The sequence below is a fragment of the Sinocyclocheilus anshuiensis genome, unplaced genomic scaffold (genome assembly GCF_001515605.1).
Source record: "Sinocyclocheilus anshuiensis isolate Anshui unplaced genomic scaffold, SAMN03320099.WGS_v1.1 scaffold983, whole genome shotgun sequence".
Classification (NCBI taxonomy): Eukaryota; Metazoa; Chordata; class Actinopteri; order Cypriniformes; family Cyprinidae; genus Sinocyclocheilus; species Sinocyclocheilus anshuiensis.
The window spans coordinates 251,483-272,543 of record NW_015546086.1 but is presented as its reverse complement, the minus strand read 5'-3'; the positions used below and the strand labels follow the sequence as shown (position 1 = coordinate 272,543).

The 21,061-nt window shown below is 38.4% G+C and overlaps 1 protein-coding gene across 1 annotated transcript in view; it reads right to left on the bottom strand.

Moving 5' to 3' along the window:
* LOC107700066 (death-associated protein kinase 1-like) overlaps positions 1-21,061 on the bottom strand; it is a 98,222-nt gene that overhangs the window by 16,064 nt on the left and 61,097 nt on the right. Inside the window, exons 8-18 of the mRNA XM_016501575.1 lie at positions 18,865-19,017; positions 16,913-16,958; positions 16,732-16,821; positions 16,162-16,254; positions 12,652-12,771; positions 11,631-11,729; positions 11,044-11,142; positions 10,227-10,325; positions 8,378-8,575; positions 7,979-8,176; positions 7,042-7,140 (exon numbers count right to left, since the gene is read on the bottom strand). Of these exons, the coding sequence (XP_016357061.1) occupies positions 7,042-7,140; positions 7,979-8,176; positions 8,378-8,575; positions 10,227-10,325; positions 11,044-11,142; positions 11,631-11,729; positions 12,652-12,771; positions 16,162-16,254; positions 16,732-16,821; positions 16,913-16,958; positions 18,865-19,017 (1,294 nt within the window). The remainder of the gene's footprint in view (positions 1-7,041; positions 7,141-7,978; positions 8,177-8,377; positions 8,576-10,226; positions 10,326-11,043; positions 11,143-11,630; positions 11,730-12,651; positions 12,772-16,161; positions 16,255-16,731; positions 16,822-16,912; positions 16,959-18,864; positions 19,018-21,061) is intronic.

Below are 21,061 nucleotides of genomic sequence, written 5' to 3'. Positions count from 1 at the left end.
CCCCTGATTGTGCTGCGTGCAGGAGGCTCTTCTTGGAGGGTGGCTAGGGTGGCTTCTCCCCCTCCCTGATGAACTCGATATATGAGGCTGGTCTCACATAGGTCTTCCGTCTCTCTCATCTCCCATGATTGTGCTGCCTGCAGGAGGCTCTTCTTGGTCTTGGAGGAGGGTGGCTTCTCCCCCTCCCTGATGAACTCGATATATGAGGCTGGTCTCACATAGGTCTGGCGCTTTTTCCGTCTCTCCTGCTCCAATATATCGGCCAGTGCACAGAGGACCTTGTCATGGCGCCATCTATATCTCCCCTGGCTAAGTGCAGTCATGCACCCGCCAGTATGTGCGCCAATGTGCCTCTCCCTCCACATAAACTGCACAGTGAATCCTCCCTCATTCCCCACCTGTGCAGGTTTGTTGGTGTTGGAAGAGTGTCATACACTGATCGGAGCAGGAAAGAGATGCGAAAGGGCTCTAGTCTCCAAAGTTCAGGCCACGTGATTTTCCTCTTTGGTAGGTCCCACTTAGTCCAGGCTCCTTGTGATCCAAGTTCCACAGCCTTTGACTTTCGCCTTTCTTCCTCCAGGTGTCGGACCTCGGCTTGGATCATATCTCTCCTCTGCCTTGGGTCTGCTTTCCCCTATTGTTGGAAGTGGTTGGTCCTGAGTCCTTGTCTCCCCATGCACGGGTTCCCGATGATGTCCTTCAACTTCAGCATGTTCTCAGCTTGCGCCACTGATGTGTCAGCTGCCCACTTGCATCCTGATCTTGTGGTGATGCCTGCATCTCTGACCTTTTCATCGCTGGAGTCTCTGTATATCATCACAGCCCTGCACTTTGCCACCTTAAACTCTTCAACCACTGATGATAGGGGTAGCTGTAACTGTCCAGACCTAATGTATAGCCCTACTGATGTGAAGCTTGGTGGGATTCCGAGCCACCTGCGGAGGTGTTTATTCACTCGCCTCTCGACTCCTTCCACAGATGTCATAGGCACTTCATAAATTGTCAGTAGCCACATGAGTCTTGGTAGCAGACCATGCTGAAACAGCCAGGCCTTGAACTTTCCTGGTAAGCCTGATCTTGCTATCTTTCTCAACCATTCATCTGCCTGCTTCTCTGTCTGGATACGTTGCTTATGTCAGTGAGAGAGGCTTCGTACCACTTCCCTAGGCATTTTTGGGGGTTTTCCTCAATTGAAGGTATAATCTCCCCCGGAAGTTGGAGTTGGAACTTGCTGGTTACTTTCCCATTTCTGATCACCATGCTTCTTGACTTCCTTGGCTTGAACTTCATTCTCGCCCATGTCGCCACATCGTCAAGTGCATTCAGGATCCACCTTGCTTGTACATGGGATGGAGTTGTAATGGTTAGGTCATCCATAAAGCCTCTTATTGGAGGCTGGCGGATGCCGGACTCCATTATCGCCCCCCCTAGATTCCTTCCCTGCTGCTGTTATGAGCATATTCATTCCCATGATAAACAAGATGGGGGAGATAGTACAGCTGGTTACAATTCCCTTTTCCAGGGCTTGCCACTGAGTTGTAAAATGGGCGGTCTAAAACTGTAACTTGAACCCTCCAAAGTAGCTGGTGATCATTCCCCTGATGTGGAGGAGGATATGGTATTGTTTCATAGCTGCTTTGATGAGGTCGTGGGGGATTGATCCATAAGCGTTGGCCAAGTCAAGCCATACAACTGTTAGATTGCCTTTGCTCACCTTGGCCTCCCGGATCAGCTGGTTGAGGACTCCTGTGTGTTCCAAACACCCAGAAATGCCTGGGATGCCACCTTTCTGGATTGATGTATCAACATACTTGTTCTTAACCCTATAGGTAGTCATCCTTTTGGCCAGAACAGAGAAGAAGCCTTCAATGCTCTGGAGAGATATAGTTCGGAACTGACTAATCTCAGAGGAGTCTTTTTCTTTTGGTACAAAACAGCCCTCTGCTCTTTTCCAGGACAATGGGATAATGCCTTTTGTCCAAACTCTCCGCAACAGTTTCCACAGACTGCGGAGTAGCATCGGGCATCTCTTATATACTTTATAAGGTATACCACTTGGTCCTGGGGCAGATGCTGATCGGGCTTTCTGTACACTGTCTTGGACTTCCCTCCATGTTGGTTCACTGGTGTCAAGCTCTTCCACAGGAATTTCAGTTCTGCCGACCTTTGGATGTGCGCTTAGAGCCTGGCCCCTGAGAGTCACTGTGGCTCTCTTTGAGGAACTCCTCCACAACCTCCTTGGGGCTGGTCAGTTTCCCGGATCTAGCTTCGCCCAACAGTTTTTGTGAACCTGTATGGGTTCTTTATGAACTGAGCTCTCTTGGCCTCCTTCTCCTTCCTCAGTGTCAGAGACCTTTCCGCCCTTCTCAGTCTGCACAGTTGCCCTCGAAGTCCACTGGTCAGGTCTCTTATGCCCTCCTTTTCTTCAGTACTTGCTCTTTTGAACTGCTTGTTGAGGGTCTTAATTTCCCTTCTCAGATGCGAGATCTCTCTCTCTCTTCTGTTGGGTCATTTTCCAGATTTTCCGCTGCTGCCCTTCCTCTCCTCTGTGCCAAAGCGTTCCCTGGCCATATTGTAGACAATTGTTGTCATGCTGTCAATTTTCCTCTCGACTGTGCCTGCTAATGTGGCCTCTAGAACTCTGTCAAGGTCCCGGTCTAGTTGGTCCCATCCTATGTTGTCATTCGCTGGGGGCCATTTCACTTTCTCTCTCACAGGTTCAGTGCCTGGGGTGGTGTTAGGAGAATGCCTCCTGTGGCTTTGGGGTGGAACAGCTGCTGAGAGGTCTCCTGTACTGTGGGGTGCTTCCTGACTGGAGTCCTCCTGCGTCTCACCAAGTGTCTCCACTGTGCGTTGCATCTGTTTCTCCCCTCTTCCACATTTGTTTCTGGACTGATGTATTTTAAGACCCTTTGCGTTCTTACAATGTCAAATGATCCTTAAGAAATTCTAATATGCTGGTGCTCAAAACATTTCTTATTATCAATGTTTTTGTTTGTCTGTTTTGTGGAAACCAAGTTAGATTTTTTTTTCAAGATTATTTGATGAATACAAAGTTCTTTTTTTTTTGTACAACATCAGTTACAGTCTTTACTGTAAATTTTGATCAATTTAATGTGTCCTTTCTGAATAATTAATATTAATTTCTTTCAATAAACAAATAAATAAATAAATAAAAATCCTTACTGGCCGCAAACCTTTGAACAGCAGTGTATATATATTATTCAGACCTCAGTATTAGTCATCAAATTAAAAATCCTAATTAATTGGAAGCCTGGAAGGTTTGCTTCCATTATATGGCACTAATGTTTTTAACCCCAGATGTCATTTATATCTAGCAACCCCCCTGGAAAGTGGTACTCATTTAAGCCAGTTAACCAATCTACATTTCCTATCATTTTATGTGGCAGCACTGGTATGATAAAATACATAATGAACGCATCAATTACACAACTAATGCACCTCCTTTGCTGTCTTGTTTCACAATCACTAAAAAAGTTTTCTGTCTTTGACTGGAAGTGAAAAAAAAAGGAATACAAATCTGTGTTCATTTCATTACAACCAAAATGACGCACATAGGAACGTCCCAGGAGGCTGTGACGGCAGCACATGTGTGATTGTGAAATCAGCAATAGGAGACACCAGCTGTGAAGGGGAATAACTATCAGAGAGGGCCAGCTTGAAGGAAGTATATTTCACAGAAAAGCCATATGCAAAAATGCTGTAAAAACATACAAACTCAAAGACAGCATCAGGAAAACCTTGAAACTCTGTACATAAACCTCAGGCAGTCTTGGTTACCCAAAAAAAATCTGTTTACCCAAAACCCACCACAGTCACAGCCCTCGACCAAAACCATTAATGATTTAACACCTCAGAATACACACACACAATCTCACACTCAGCAACACAAACCCACACCTAACACCTGGGGCCACAAGCACAAGCAAAACACACAACCTGAAACAGCTGTGTTCCTCCTCAAACCGATGGGGACAAATTAACCAGCCTCCCTCTGAAAGAGAGCCCCCGCACAGCCCCATGCAGACTAGAGCGAAAGAGGATGTGGTGAACGCAGCAGAGGTGTTAAAGCACCAATAAAAAGGATAGTAATGAGAGAGCTTTGCTGCACTGTAATTACTCTTATCTAACGTGGATTGATTGGACACAAAGCTTTCCTGCCAATTAGACTTTATGAGATATGACTGCAAATTCTTCTGTACAAAGCAGCCCATTTTCTTTTTGACAGACTCTTTTTGTGTCTGCCTGCTCGTCTCCAGCTCATACCATGTGTCCCCATCAGGATGTGCTTGAATTCATTTTATTGATTTCTGGTCGTCTCCCTAAAGATTAAAGATGCCTAAAAATCTCAAGGCTGAATGAAGCGTCCTGACATGAGGGAACCAAATTTAGTGTTTGTTTGACACATTGAGACTACGGCTTGTCATTATCATATTGGAAAGGGAGACGAAAAATATATGATAGCTGTCTGAAAGAGATGGCATAGTAGGCACAGTAGATTTTTTTCTGGGAGTATGAATCATGATGCTTGAGTGTTGTGCATGGGTTTTAGCACGTTGCTACAGAACAGAGTTGCTAAAGTGTTCTGGGTGGTTGCTAGGGTGTTGCTAAGGTGTTCTAGAGAGTGCCAAATGTGATTGGTCACTGGCCCAAGTCAAAAGAGGCCACTCCCAAGTCTCTAATATTTTAGTCCTAGATATGGCTTTTGTCTCTCAGTCAGTGAAAATTAATGTTATTTTTTTTGCCCATTTTATCATAAAAGAGGTGAAAATCATAAGTTGGATTCCCACATACACTACCATTTAGAAGTCTAGGTCAGTAGGATATATTTTTTAAAATAAATTAATACTTTTATTCAGTAAGAATACATTAATTTGATTAAAGGGGACAGTAAAGACATTTATAATTGTACAAAATATTTCTATCACAAAATGCTGTTCTTTCTATTCATCAAAGAATCTTTAAAAAAATGTCTGACCATTTCCACAAAAATATTAAGCAGCACAACTGTTTTCAACATTGATAATAATAATAAATGTTTTTTGAGCAACAAATCAGCATATTAGAATGATTTCTGAAGGATCATGTGACACTGAAGACTGAAGAAAATTCAGCCTTGCCATCACAGGAATAAATTACATTTTAAAATATATAAAAAATTAAAAGTTATTTTCAATTTGAATAATATTTCACAATATTGCTGCTTTTACTGCGGTCTTGGTCAGCATGAGAGACCTATCTAAAAAAAAAAAAAGGCAACATTTTACAATAAGGTCCCATTACTTAACTTTAGTTAATGCATTAGCTAACATTAACAAACAATAAGCAATACATTTGTTACAGTATTTATTAATCTCTGTAAATGTCTGTTAATAAAATACAGCATTGTTAGTTCATGTTAGCTCATAATAATAATATTTTTCATCGTTAGCTCATGTAGTGTAGTTAACTAATGTAGTGATGTAGTTAAATAAATCTTACCAACCTCAAACATTTAATTGGTGGTGTATAGCCTGACAAAACAGTGAGAAAAAGAGCAAAATATAAAGTGTGAAGGCCACATTAATCAATGGTATCCTATATGTGGAAGATATATTTTTTTTTCTTAAGCCGCCGACCCATACGCCTCTGGCAATGAATTATGGATCTCAAAATTCCCGTGTGCTGTAACATGCATTGTGCATCAGCCACTATACAATATTAACACTGAGGAGGAGAGCTTTGAGATGGTGTTGAGGCAAGGGGTGTGAGCGAGGGGCATGTGGGCCAGCCGAGGGGAGGGATGTGGGGGTTATTGATTGAAAACATACATTGTTTAGGATGAGTTGGTTGGGGGTTCATTAGTTGGTTGGGCATGTTGTCCTTCACTGGTGCTGACAGTGAAACAATGATTCTCCACTGGCACATTTTCATTAATGAGCTTCATTCTGGAAAGAGCCTTTTAATACACTAGGCTGGTAACTTAATGGAGAAGGCACATCCTTATATTACAGACAAAAAAGTGCACAAATATCAGACAGCTATATCCTGACAAACACATTAAAACTCAGAATGAGTCAGATAAGAAATCGGTCATCCAAAGGTGGGACACCCACACAATCATATAACAACACACAAACCTACAGGAACCAACACACATTCTATGGAAGAGGCACTATATGAGGCAAGACACATCTGACTGAAAGATGAAGGATTAAGGACAGAATGGTAATCTAGGCTGTCGTAAATGATAAATGAACACTTATTTAAAGAGATAAAGAGACTGCAATTTGATTGATGTGCTAAGAGGGCAGGACTCTGGCTCATTAGAGTTACATTTCAATATCTAACATAGAAGACAGCAGCCAAACGAATCAACAAAAAGCTTTTGAGAGCATGTCACTATTCTATATGATAATATAGAATCGAATCTAATATCTAATATAAATATGTATATTCTAATGTATAAAAATATTGATATAGTGACCTAGCAGCATGTTTTATTTCATTCAAAAGTTTGGGGTCAGTACAATTTTTTGAAAGAAGTTCATTAACCTCACCAAGGCTACATAACACAGCAAAATACACAAAATACAGCAAAAACAGTAATATTGTGAAAAACATTATTTCAGACAGTCTTTAGTGTCAGATAATCCTTCAGAAATCATTCTAATATGCTGATTTGCTGCTCAAGAAACATTTCTTTTTATTATCCATGTTAAAAACAGCTGCTTAATGGTTTTGTGGAAAAATATAAAATTTTTTCAGGATTCTTTAATGAATAGAAAGTTCAAAAGAGCAGCATTTATTTGAAATAGAAATCTTTGTAACATTATAAATGTCTTTACGGTCACTTCTGATCAATTTAAAGTATCTTTGCTGAATAAAACTATTGTTTTTTTTCCCCAAAAAATCTCACTGGCCCCGTTTTGAATGGTACTGTATATAAATGTATATATTTTTTTTATAAATACATATATAATACTGTTACAAATCATATGTTATTTATTCACATCAAAACCCTGATGATCTTTCACTTACATTAGTGATGGCTTCAGTGTTGGCTCCTGTAACACAGAGATGACGCACCACCTCCAGACCACCGTTACTAGCTGCCAGGTGAAGAGGTGTTCTCCCAAACTACAGATAAATAAAAAGCAAACATCTATAAACACTCGCTTTCTGAGAATGAGTCATCACAAATGGTAACTAGAAAACAAAAGTGAAAAAATGCTTTTGTCAGAAAATTGTTCAAGTGTAACAGTGCAAAATGATGATTCAATTTCATATTAATATAATTCCGTTCCTCTTGACCTGAAAAGCCCTCTGTTCGAAAGGAACACAAATCATCTTCCAGCTGTAATGGAAGTGCCATTTAAAAATTTCACACAGAAGTAACAACCATGTATAACTGGCACGTAAAGATTTCAAGAAAATTGCAACCAAGTAAATGGGGTCAGTTGAGGGGACTTTAAGAAATGAAAAAGGAGTGGATGATGACTCAAGACTGACAAGATTAATACTTGAATAAGGCAAAGGTAAAAACTGGTCTATAGGATAAGATCAGGGTTATTACAGTTAACTAAACACATACTACTATTAACATTTTTGTTAATTGGAATAAAATAAAATGTTAGATTAAAAAAAACTATAAACTAAAATAACAAATGCTGCCTTGGCAACTAACTGAAATAAGTTTAAGTTGAAGCATTAAACTTATTGACTGGAAATAGCTCAAATTAAAACTGAAATATAAATAAACATAAATATAAACCTAAAAAGCAATATTTTAAAATACTAATAAAAATGACAAAAGCATAAGACACAATTACTAGAAATTTTACTAAAATAAAAATGAATCTGATACAAAATATTTAAAAAATAAAACATAAATAACACTGGATGAAAACACACATTTAGGAGTCAAACAAAAGCATATTATACAGCAGGTTTACATCCATCCTGGTTTGAAACTCACTTTGTTAGGAATATCCAGATTGGCTTTAGCAGCACAGAGCTGCATGACCACAGGCAAGTTGCCGTCCTTGCAGGCGATGTGAAGGGGTGTGTTGCCGTGGCGATCCTGGTGGTCCACATAGCAGTGATGGCTGAGCAGACACTTCACCACTTCAGTTTGACATCTCCTCACTGCCAGATGCAGAGCGATATGACCGTCCTGAAATATATACATGCAAACACACCATGATAAGGGTAATTAATACTTATTTTGAATGGCAAGCTGTCAATGTTCACAACAAAAATATCTAAAAAAACAACAACATGCATGAAAGCAGACAGTAGAAAGTGTTTTAATATTTAAAAACACTCAACCACAGCAGTTGTTAATGGTTAATATTTTCTAAGTGTCTGTGCTCACCTTATCAGCAGAGTCCATGTCCGCCCCATGCTCCAGCAGACACTCCACGATGTCCTTGAAGCCGCGGGCGGAAGCGGTGAGTAACGGGCTCTCACCCTCACGGTTCCGGGCGTTGACATCACAGCCAGCCTCGCACAGGGCTCTGGCCACCGCAGAGTAACCGTGCCAGGCTGCACAGTGGAGAGGTGTCTCCTGCTCCTGTGGAGGCATGAAAACAGTCTTTGGCATTCAGAACAAGAGCTCATGAATAACCTTGAACACATGGAGCTAACAAAACAACATTAGTCTGTGTCAAGGCCGTTTCACGTGACGAATTGTTCTTAATTAGCCTGCGACCCTGACACCTCCAATGAATGTAACAATTATAAACATACAATACGTGGCTGTGTCTGCCTCCTGGCATTACGTGTGAATATTGGTTTACTTTTAACAGAGCAGGATATAATAATAAATGCAAGAGTAGGATGGTAACCTAATATTGTGATGATGGCAAAAGCAACCACTATAAAATGAATCTGTAATACTATTAAATAATATTTTGGTTGTGTACAATATTTATCGTTGGTCTAATAATTTAACTCACTCACATAATCCTAAAATGACTTTCTTTATTGCATTTCTCTGAAGTGGTGCTTCAGGCTCATTAATTTAAGTTACAGCATGTTTTTAATAGTGACTCCTTCCTGAAATCTATCAACTAGGACTCATTTGCCTGTTAGTCGATGGACGCCCCAGTAAGCAATATTTCTAAAAGCACAGGAGACTATCTGCCTATGAACGTTACTGCTGTGAGCTCATAGTGCTGAACAAATAAAGTGAGGCACGGACATGATTAGATTTCAGCACTCATGTCACGTCAGCACTTGCGAAACCACTTATTACATTTACATTTCCCACTGTCATCAAAGACAACCGAGATGAAGCATTTTCTTTTATAAAAGAACATTTTCTTCTTTCGAGTTGAACTTTACTAATATAAATACACTACCATTCAAAAGTTTGAGGTTGGTGAGATTTTTTTATATTTTTGAAATAAGTCTTTTATGCTCACCCAGGCTGCATTTATTTGATCAAAAATACAGTAAAAAAGTAATAGTGAAATATTATTACAGTTTAACATGCCTCTTTATATCTGTGATAGCAGTCTTTAATGCAGTCTTCAGTGTCACATGATCCTTCAGAAATCATTCTAATATGCTGATTTGTTGCTCAAGAAACATTTCTTATTATCAATGTTGAAAACTGTTGTGTTGCTTAATATTTTTACAGTAATGGTGATACATTTTTGATGAATAGAAAGTTTAAAAGAGTAGTACTCTTCAAAGTGTATTACTTTAAATGTCTTTACTGCCACACTTTTAATGTATCCTTGCTAAAATAATCTTACTGTAGCTTTGAACTGTAGCGTATATTGAAAACTACTTCAAAATAATTATGAATTGTGTAATAATGAAGCAATACTTAAAATATACACTCAATTTCTTCATCATTAAAAAAGTACATGAAACAGTACTTTAAAAATCATGTGGACTCACATGACTTCAGTCATATCAGAAGTTATTAAAAGTGGCTTTATTTACATGGCACAGGTTGCCTCATGGGGGCAGACATCTCATGACTGATGAAAAAACTGAGATCACATGAACAATCCAACACTACTCTGTTTATCTCTGTAACTACCCTTTTAACTACCCTTTAAATAACCGTTAATATTCCATTTGTACAATGGTAACTGAACTTTTGCTTTTGTGTGATGCTACATCCACAACGCTAAGTGTCATATTTGTCTACAATGGCTTGGACTGTTGAGTGTGGTGTAAATCAGTGTGTGTGTGTGTATGATACATACCCGGTCCACTAGGTCAGGATTGGCATGGATGCTGCAAAGGTACTGGACTACATCCACGTTACCATAGCGAGCTGCCACATGCAGAGCCGTTTCTCCAGACTAGAACAGAATGTCAGTGATGAGCAGGCATGTTATTAATGTGATTACACTTTGATGAGCTAAACAAAAAATGCAATGACCATGTGTATGCGAACATCAGGGAAACAATCAACACTGCTGAACTAGACTGTAAGAAACAGTTAAGAACTTCATTAAAGGATTTCCCTGCTGCCAAAGTAGGGTTACAGCAACCGGAAAGGCTGCGTAAACAGAATGTGACTAGTTGAAGGGAGATATCCTTGTGTGCTGAGAACTGCCAAAACCATTCCCAAATCAGCTTTGCGCTGAACTTGAGCACAGTGCTACTCCTAGAAAGTTCAGGCTGAGATGGACGTTTTAAGAACTCAATTTACACCCTTAATGAAGCTGCGGACACTCAAAGTGTGATTCTGTATGGCACTACCGACAAACTCAACACTTTACCCTGCAAATTCGCTTGACTGAGCGCTCTTCACTGACTAGTGAGGCAGTCAACAAACAGTTAACAATTATTTCATACAACGGCAAACTTCAGGCCAGCGAGTAACCATAGCAACTGCAAATTACCAATGGGAAGTAGAGAGGCGTGTGAAAACAGGAGGAAAGGTTTTCTGGAGAAAAGGTGATGGATGGGGAAAGCCTTTGAAAAATGGAATCTGTCCTCTCCCTGGGGTTGTGATTGTTGAGTGTGTGTGTGTGTGTGTGTGTGTGTGTGAGAGAGAGAGAGAGAGAGGGGCACCTTATCTTGGATGTCCAGAGGGCACTTCTTTTCATGCAAGAATCTCAAGGTCCCCACATGACCATGTCGGGCGGCATAGTAGATAGCATTGGCTCCAGTCTGAGGAAAATAATTGCATGTTGTGTGGAGTTGTACATATTTTCAGCCATTTTGGTGTCATGTTCATATTTACCATTTAAACTATGTTAAAACTACTGGTAAAGCATGTCTTCAGTCTCTTCAGTCTCTTTGGGGCATTTTATCTGATGTGATCTACTACCGTTCATAAGTTTGGCTTGGTACATTTTTTTTTTAATTAAATTAATACTTTTATTCAGAAAAGGCAGATTATATTGAACAAAAGTGAGCAGCATATTAGAATGATGCAGCAACTGCTGCTGAATTCCGCTTTGTTATAACAGGAATACATTACATTTTGTAAATATGTTTTTTCAATATTACTGTTTTTATTGTATATTGATCAAATAAATGCAGTCTTGGTGACCATATGGCATAAAAAAATCATAATAACCCCAGACTTTTGAATGGTAGTGTACATTTTTTAAATTTCTTGTACATTAATTATCTGAGAAAATGGAGTACAACACCTTATCAAAGGCTTGAATCTCCGCTCCTTTTTTCATTAGCACATCAATGATCTGGACATTTCCACAGCCCGCGGCAATCAGGAGCGGAGGGGTTCCGTGCTGAAGTATGTACACACGCACAAACAAACAGAAACACACACAAACAGAAATCACTTTACTGAATATAACAAGGCACTAATAGCTCCTCGCAGCATTCAAAAGTAGCTTTAATTAAGTCTATAATTTAGGTCAGTGTGAAAACGCCAATTCAAATTAGACTGATTCATTTTTCATTGTTCGCACAGCAGTTCGAATTGGCGAAGAGCAATCATGGTGGTTGGTAAAAAATTATTGTGGGCACAAGACTGGAATTGTTTCTCAAGAATGGTGATAAACTCCTCTGAATTAATAAATGCATGAGAGTCATTGGAATAGTTCTCACTGTGCATACATAAACACAGATAGCGCTGGACAGCTCTGAGCAATAAAATTAAAAGCACGCTTGTCTCTTCACATCAGTGAGCAGAGTACAGTTACATGAACCTCGGCCTCATTCCCTACTTCTAAACAAACACTTTTCCTGTGTCACACACATGCCATACACACAACATTCCCACACACACACACACACACACACACACTGAAAAAGACTTAACCAGTATGTTTGTTAACTTAAGAGAATTTTAGCATAAACCTCAATAAAATGTCTTCAGATTTACACTTAAAATATCATAATAATGGCAATTAACCCCCAAGTCTCTTTCATTTTATTCAAAATTCTCATTGTGATGGTGACTCACACAAATGGGTTGAGATATGGTGCAGTGACTGTTTCTCAGTCACTCGGTGCACATCTGAGTGTCACTGCTGAAAACGGCAATGTAAACTCAGAAGGCATGGGTGTACAGTGACACTGATACACTTATCAGCTCAATCGAGCTCAGGTTGGCTACTGATCACTTGGACAGAGACCAAGTCAAGCAGAGACCGTGAGCATGACTGTCAACTATCTCCTCTGTAAGTCGAGCTTTGTCTCTCTCACCTTGTTAGGTTGATTAATATCATAGCTGGTCAGGGATCCAAGCAGGTGTTTCAGACCTGGAACATTGTCATCGTTGATTGCGTGGATAATAGCCTTCATGACAAATGAGTCCTCCTCATCCTGTCAAAAAACAAAATTACTGAATATAAACCATACCTTTATGATAACAGACCAAAACACATACTACAAGCATGCATTACACATGTCAATATGATACACTACTACCATTCAAAAGTTTGGGGTCAGTACGATTTTATTTATTTATTTATATCCATTTATTCAGCAAGAATGCAATAAATACTAAAATCTAAAGTGACAGCAAAGACTTTTATATCCTTACAAAAGATTTCTATTTCAAATAAATGTTGTTTTATTCAACGTTCTATTCAAAGAATTCTGACATCAGCTGTATCAACGTTTCAACAAATATATTAAGCATTTAAACTGTTTTCAACATTGATAATAATAAGAAAAGTTTATGAAGCTGAAAATAATAAGAAAATGATTATCTGAGGCTGCTGAAAATTCAGATTTGCCATCAATAAATCAAATTTTATTAATTGAAAACAGTTTAAATTTAAATTCTTGAAAACAGTTTAAATTGTATTAATTGAAAACAGTTTAAATTGTAATAATATTTAAAAATATTACCATTTTTAATCTATTTTTAGTCAAATAAATGCTGCCTTGGTAAGCTTAAGAAACTTCTTTCGAAAACACCTTACCGACCCTTAAATTTTGAACGGTTTTCAGATATTAGTTTTCAAGTCAAATGAATCAATAAATGAATTAAATGATTCATTTTTGTATAGATTTGGGCTTCTTAGTGGACAGGTTTAGCGAAGATTTTTGACATTAATATACTTCCATAGATCAGGACATGTCACAAATAAGAATTAAACCTATATGTGACCCTGGACCACAAAACCAGTCATAAAACCTTTTCAAAACTGAGATTTATACATCATCTGAAGGCTGATTAAATAAGCTTTCCATTGATCTATGGTTTGTTAGGACAGGACAATATTTGGCCGAGATACAACTATTCGAAAATCTGGAATCTGAGGGTGCAAAAAAATCTAAATATTGAGAAAATAGCCTTTAAAGTTGTCCAAATGAAATCCTTAGCAATGCATATTACTAATCAAAAATTAAGTTTTGATATATTTACGGTAGGAAATTTACAAAATATATTCATGGAACATGATCTTTACTTAATATCCTAATGATTTTTGGCATAAAAGAAACATTTATAATTTTGACCCATACAGTGTATTTTTGGCTATTGCTACAAATATACCTGTGCTACTTATGACTGGTTTTGTGCTCCAGGATCATATATTACCCATGTGTGCTACACAGTTCCAAGATGTCTAGTGCACAGCTCTGATCTTTTTATGAATAAAAATAATTGACAAGCTCAACTGTGATAAAAATCAGATGAAAATCTGCCAACATGACGGTATTTAGGCTATTATACAATAAGCTTTAGAAGAAAAACAACAGCAAGCCTCCTTTGACAGTCACACTGAGCAAATCCTTTTATGCTCAGTAGTACTACAGTTGGTCTTATCAGCAAATACACAGCGTGAAGTCCTAATCCTATTGAATAATGCAGACTAGGGGCGGAGCAGAGACAGTGCTTTCTCTTCACCGCTCGACCGCTGCTTTGTGTGGTATGTGACTCAACCACCTCCAAACAGCATCTGACAGTTCAGATGTGTGGGACAAAACACTCAAATCAACGGCTAGAGCGAAGCGGGACTGGCCGTGAGGAACAGAAAGAGAAAAATAGAGTATGTGTGCTTGTGTTTAATGAAGTAGTGTACTGAAATAACACCCACATAGACCCACATACACGTCTCATACTAGACGAGTGTATCCAATGACACAGAATGCACACTTGAAGACACTCTACAAACAGCCAGAGGCTTCTAAAGAGAGTGACGCTAGAGTCACTCATGAATTGTAAAACAAGACTTCTATGTGATTTTGTGTCATTTTCTGTGGCCTTTAGGTGATTTGAGTGTAAATTTGTTCTGTCCCTGAAAAAAAAAAAAATACGGTGACAGGACCATGGGTGCAGTGATGGTATCAGATTATTATACCATGCACTTTACAATATATAATATGGTACTGACAGCCATATTCATTTAAAATGAAATTTAAAATAAATTCCAAAGTATTTTCTCAATTTTAAATAAAAACTGGCACCACACACACGTCACTACCATTCAAAAGTTTGGGGTCAGTAAGATTTTTTTTAAATGTTTTTGTAAGACTAATGCAAAGCAGCAATATTGTGAAATATTATTCTCTCTGAATAAAGTGTAATTTATTCCTTTGATTGGCAAAGCTGAATTTTCAACAGCCATTACTCCAGTCTTCAGTGTCACATGATCAAGAAACATTTATTATTATTATCAATGTTAAAAAGGATTCTTTAATGAATACAGTTCTAACAGAACAGCATTTATTTGAAAAATAAATCTTTTGTAACATTATAAAAGTCTTTACTGTCACTTTTGATCAATTTATTGCAAATATTAATTTCTTCCAAAATTGTTTTTTTGAATGGTAGTGTTTAGATGGATTATTAGAATGACAAAGGATGTCACATCTTGAAACAAACCCATTTCCTGTTCTCACAGAAACCCCATATTTTCACATATTTAAGTGCACTAGGTGAAATATTTCACTAGGTGCACTAAGTGAAATATTTCTTAAGGTTACAATATTACCATAATGCATGTAATATCTGTTACACATATTAAGGTTATAAGATCAGTTGAAAATGAAGTGCATGAGGTAAAAACATTTATTTCATGGTAATGTGTGATGTGTATGAAGCTGGGGAAGAGAGAGAGAGATAGTAAGCTGTAAAGTTTAGATAACAATTTATGTAGCACAAAGGCAATAACACTTCACTCTTCAGGCTTATCACACATCACTAAGCAAATATCTGGACAGTATAAAGATCATGCAAAACCCCACATGGCTGTATGAGTGTCAGTGAATGCGCTTATATTAGTCATCTGACTTCACGGCAAGCTTCAATATTAACTTTCACTGCAATTAGCAATCATGCAATAAAACCTGTAGAAACCAATTACAGGCTTCAGATAGGACATAACTGCAAGCATTTAATTCTATCCAAGTATATTTTGTGTGGAGTTGATTTGCATGTGTGTGTCTGCCTCTATTCTCAGGTGTGTGGGAAGCTGACGGAGCTCATTAGAGCTGCTCATCCCATAAATACAGACCACAGCAGAGCTCAGGGATACGGCGGTTCCTCTGCTGTTGCCAGGCTCATCACATGTCTTCTAGGTGTTTTGTTGTTCTTTTTGCCAGTTCCTGCTGCCTTTTTATGTATTATTTCTTTTTTAAATAAAACAAGTGTTTTGGAATAAAAACTGACAGTACCTCTTGTCTCTGCAAATCCATAATACAAGCTTTTTAATAAGGGTAATCTTAAATTTCTTGAATGATGACTGAACTGTGAACTCTTACCAGTGTGTCATCACTGCGTGCAACACTCATGTTGCTCCTAGACAGGAAGGAGCGGGAGAGCCGGTTACACAGAGAGATGAGACGCACCGATTGCTGAGGAAGACAGACAAAAATAAACAAACAATATTAAAGGAGAGATGATATTCGTGACACCTTCTACAGAATTTGTAACAGGTTTTTTTATCTAAAGCATCAAATAGCGATTAAAACTCTTTTTGAATAGATTAAATGATATTTAAACTTTTCAAATTACACGCTGACTATTATTTGTTTTTATGACATGAGCTTAATTCTGCGCTTGAGGGCACTGTAACTTTGTGCATGCTTCTTTATTGTTTCATAGCTGCAAGGGTTTGTTTTGTGTGCTTTTAACAGTGTGTGTGGAAATAGCGTGACTTGGTGTGGCACATAATGCCGATTCCTCAGAAAGCACTACTGAAGGTGCAGTACTGCTCATGCTTTATGTCAAATAGCTATATTTTTCCACAGCAGAACATAATGTTTGCTTTCTGAAAGTTGAACTAGCATTTAAACAAAAAGCATAGTCAGAAGTCAAATAAAAAAAAGCACCTTCCACTTTCTTCTGGCAGCAAACTTCTTAAACTTCTCCATATTCACTGCTGATTCCTTACGACTCAGTGCCTGCTGCGTGTCCTTTGGCTTAAAAGAAGACATTCACACATTTAACCAAATGTTAAGATAATAAAATGTGTTTGATAGCCACTTTATATGTATTGGCTGTTGGACAAACCTTGATCCAGGGATGTTGAAGACTGTCCAGGATTGTCATTCTTTTTCTGTAAACATGAAAACAATTTTCACTTGTGAGATTTATTTTTTTAGCATACAGTATGTAGTGAACAAAGGCAGGCAGTTTGTGAACCTCTGTTCATCTCGATCCTTTCCATCATTTAACTTAAAGGGGTCATATGATGCGATTTCAAGTTTTCCTTTCTCTTTGAAGTGTTACAAGCTCTTGGTGCATAAAGAATATCTGTAAAGTTGCAAAGACTAAAGTCTCAAATCCAAAGAGATATTCTTTATAAAAGTTAAGAGTCAACCACGCCTACCTAAAACGGCTCGTTCTAACACACCCCCACACACCTACGTCACGATGTGGAAATATTAGCATAATGCCGCCCAAATGTGCACGCAAAGAAAGAAGGTGTGGTTTCAGGAACAGCAGTAGTGTTGATGCAGCCATGTCAGGGAGACGCTGTGTTTCAGTGCGAAAGCAAAAGCACTTTATCTGGCCTTCCAGAAGTAGAGATTTATTTACAACAGAACAGCACAACCCAGATGTTCGAATCTGTGCAAAGCATTTTATGGACGACAGTTTTTTTAACCTAGAAGCGTACAAGGCTGGCTGTGCACAAAGGCTATTTATAAAAATAAAAAAAAGGGTCAATTCCTGTCTTGATATTTACTTTGAAAGCTGAAGCTGCGATTATGGTAAGGGGCGTTACATTTCCGACGCGTGCTTGTGGTGTTCGGCCAATCACAATGCACTGGGTCAGCTGGCCAATCAGAGCAGACTGCGCTTGTCAAAGGAGGGGGCTTTGTTGAAAACGACATGTTTGAGAGAGGCGGGGCATAGAGGACCTACAATAATGTACAGTATTTGAAAAAGAATGTGTTTTTTGAACATTAAAGCATGTCAACATATTCTGTTACACCAAATACACAAAATAATTATCTTTAAAATAGCATCATATGACCCCTTTAAACAATAAGCTCCCACAAATAAGCACATAAAAACTAACTTCGGAGTAAGCGAGACGGCATTCAATATACAAATCCAAAAATATTTATCACAGTGTGTACTGCAGAACACACAGACAGAAGAATTGTGGGATTGGGCTCTGGAATGTTGCATATCAGCTTTCGTGACGATGTTTAGACCTAAACAGCATTTATGCTGTGAATGACGCATTTTAGTGAAGTACTGAGGACTTCTGCAGAACTAGTTTTAGTTCTCTTTGAAATATCCTCAGAAGTAAACGAGGTCAGTGTAAAAAGACTAAATGAGAGAATTCAACCAGCAGAGAAGCAATTTGGTGGACCAATATGGAACCAAAACAGGAATTATTAATGTCTCCACCTTCATGCGCAAAGCACCTGTTCCTGTTTGTTGACACAACCCACTTCCTCAGTTAGTTAATTAGTGGCATGATTTGTGACGAATGTTCTTTGCAGGATTCACTGATTCAGTATAACCACAGACAATCACTCTTTGGTAATACTTTATATTAGGGAACACATATTCTCTATTAACTAAGAGTTTTCCCTCAATAAACTCCTAATTTGCTGCTTATTAATAATTAGTAAGGTAGTTGTTTAGTTTAGGTATTGGGTCGGGTTAAGGGATCTAGAATATGGTCATGGAGAATAAGCCATTAATATGTGCCTAATAAGTACTAATAAACAGCCAATATGATGCATGCTAATAAGCTACTAGTTAATAGTGAGAACTGGTCCTTAAAATAAAGTGTTACCATAGCTTTAATAATATTTCTAAATAAAGCAAAAAAAAAGTATTAAAAATAAAATATAAAAAATAATATAAATAGTAAGAAGTAAAAAATATAATAATACAATAAAATATTTTTTTTATGCCAGCTGGTTTCTAAAAAGGAATTGCTCAATAAAAGAAACACCTAGTCTCAAAACCTTACCAAACCACCTCAAACCATAAGTTCTTACTTTGGATCTTTGAGCAGTAACCGTGCAATGAAGTCTTTGGCCAAAGCACTGGTGTTGCTGAAGTACTCCTCATCAAACTCGTAGTCCACAGCTGACACATTGGCAAGTGTCTCCTGCTTATTTTCACCCAGAAAAGGTGAGGCACCACTAAGCCTGAAGATATAGAAAAAAAATGACAATTTTATCTATCATTTACTGGATGTGAAGTTCTTCCGTATAGCAGCATTCAACAAAGTCAAGTTTGATGTGAACAATGACTATTAAAGTGCGAGAAAACAGGCAAAGGCCATTTAGCGTTCAACATAAACACTTTATTTTACATGCTCCATTGCATTTTTACCTTTGTGATAAAAATCTGTTCTAGACCACAGTACCAGAGTAATATTGGGTCATCAAGCTCTTTCAACTATTATAACTGAAATGTATTGATGTTGCTAATTAAAAATCTAAAGTGATAAATTTGTGGGATGAGACCATGACTTTCAGAAACACTGTCGGGAGATAAAGTTAAATATTTATTGTTAAGTTACAGCTGTTCTAAGTTAACACTAAGAAACATAGTCTCCAAAAGTGTGAGAAAAAGAAAAGAATGGTGGAACAGGAATGTGTCAGGATTAGACATGACAATGGTGTGCGATATCTACCTGATGTGAAGCTCTATTTTTATTTGCCTATGATGAAAGAGGAGTGGAAGGAACAGCCCTGTGATAAGATATTGAACTTTCCAGTTCTCTTTAGACTGCTAATATTAGCACATGTTGATGGGCGGATAGTGATGGACAGACAGGATAGAGAAGACAAAGAAGAGACATTTTTGGATCAAACATGGCCTAAAAGCAATCCTAAAAGCAGACTTAAAATCTGTGTAAAGCAATATTAAAAAGTATAAAAATGTGTTATTAACCACCCAGCCAAATTTGAATGATTAAAAAAAAAAAAAGCCAAGTAAAGCCAAGGTATCAAAATCTTGAAAAAATTAGTAGTTTTTCTGCTCTCAAACGCTGGAGGCGTGTCCACTGTTGGCGCTGAAACCACGCCCACTCACGGGAAAGCTGCCGTCTCTCAAAAACTGTCAAATACCACTACAACCTGAATGGATGCTCCCTCTAGCAACTTAATTTAAATAAGAAGTCCGAGCTGCTTTGTGAATGATCGTATTTACGTGACGAAGGCAAAGCTAGCTAGCAAACTGTAAGCTGTAGTGACTAACAGTAATGACAGTAACTCGGGATTGAGCGGGCGAACCACAGATGCTAATGCGCTCTAGTTATTAGGTGTGTTCGACTGAAGCAGCGCTGTGCAGCCCGATCGTTGTATGACATCAAAGTACTATGAGAGGATTCGACAGCATAAGGAGCGTCTGCTCTCTAGAGCTCTCGCTGTGTTTTGATGTCATACACCGATCGGTCTGCACATAGCTGCTTCAAGTCGAACACACCTCTTATCAGCTTAGGGGAGGGGCCGTGATCAGTGGCTCCAGTGTGTCATTGAGAAATGATTTCAGGCCCGCCCAAATAATCCTGAACGCAAAAATGGTGAAAAACTATTTACCGGTCTAACTCCACAATTCAGTACTACATAGTTCAGTCTTTGTAACGTGTTTTCAGCAATACAGTTGGATTTACACAGCCATACAACAAGTAATATGCAATTATACGTGACAAAGGCATAGCTAGCTAGCAAACTGGCTGCAGTAACTAACGGTAATGACAGCAACTCGCGAACCATTGATGCTAATGCGCTCTAGTTATTATAGTGTTAGGGGAGGGGCCATGCTCAGTGGCTCCAGTGTGTCATCGAGACCTGATTTTAGCCCCTCCCCAAAAAAAATTCTGAACATACCATACCATAATTCAGTACTACATAGTTCACAGTCTTTCTAACGTGTTTCAGCAATACATTTCTAACATTTATAATGTGTTTAGAAACAATTCTCTGATTTGCCTTTACACAGACTTTAATGTTCTTAATGTGATGAAATTTCTTTTTTTCCCCCCTTTTGAGCTATATTTCCAGTTTTCGTGAGATTCACCCATTTACTGTTTACGTCAGAGACATGAGGATTTGGTTCCCATCAAAAAGGAGGGCCCCCCTTAGGTCTTATCACAAGCAACAGGCAAGTTCCATTGTTTATACTGCTCTGTGATATGCTTAGTTCCCTCTCACATTAACGCACACACACACACACACACACACA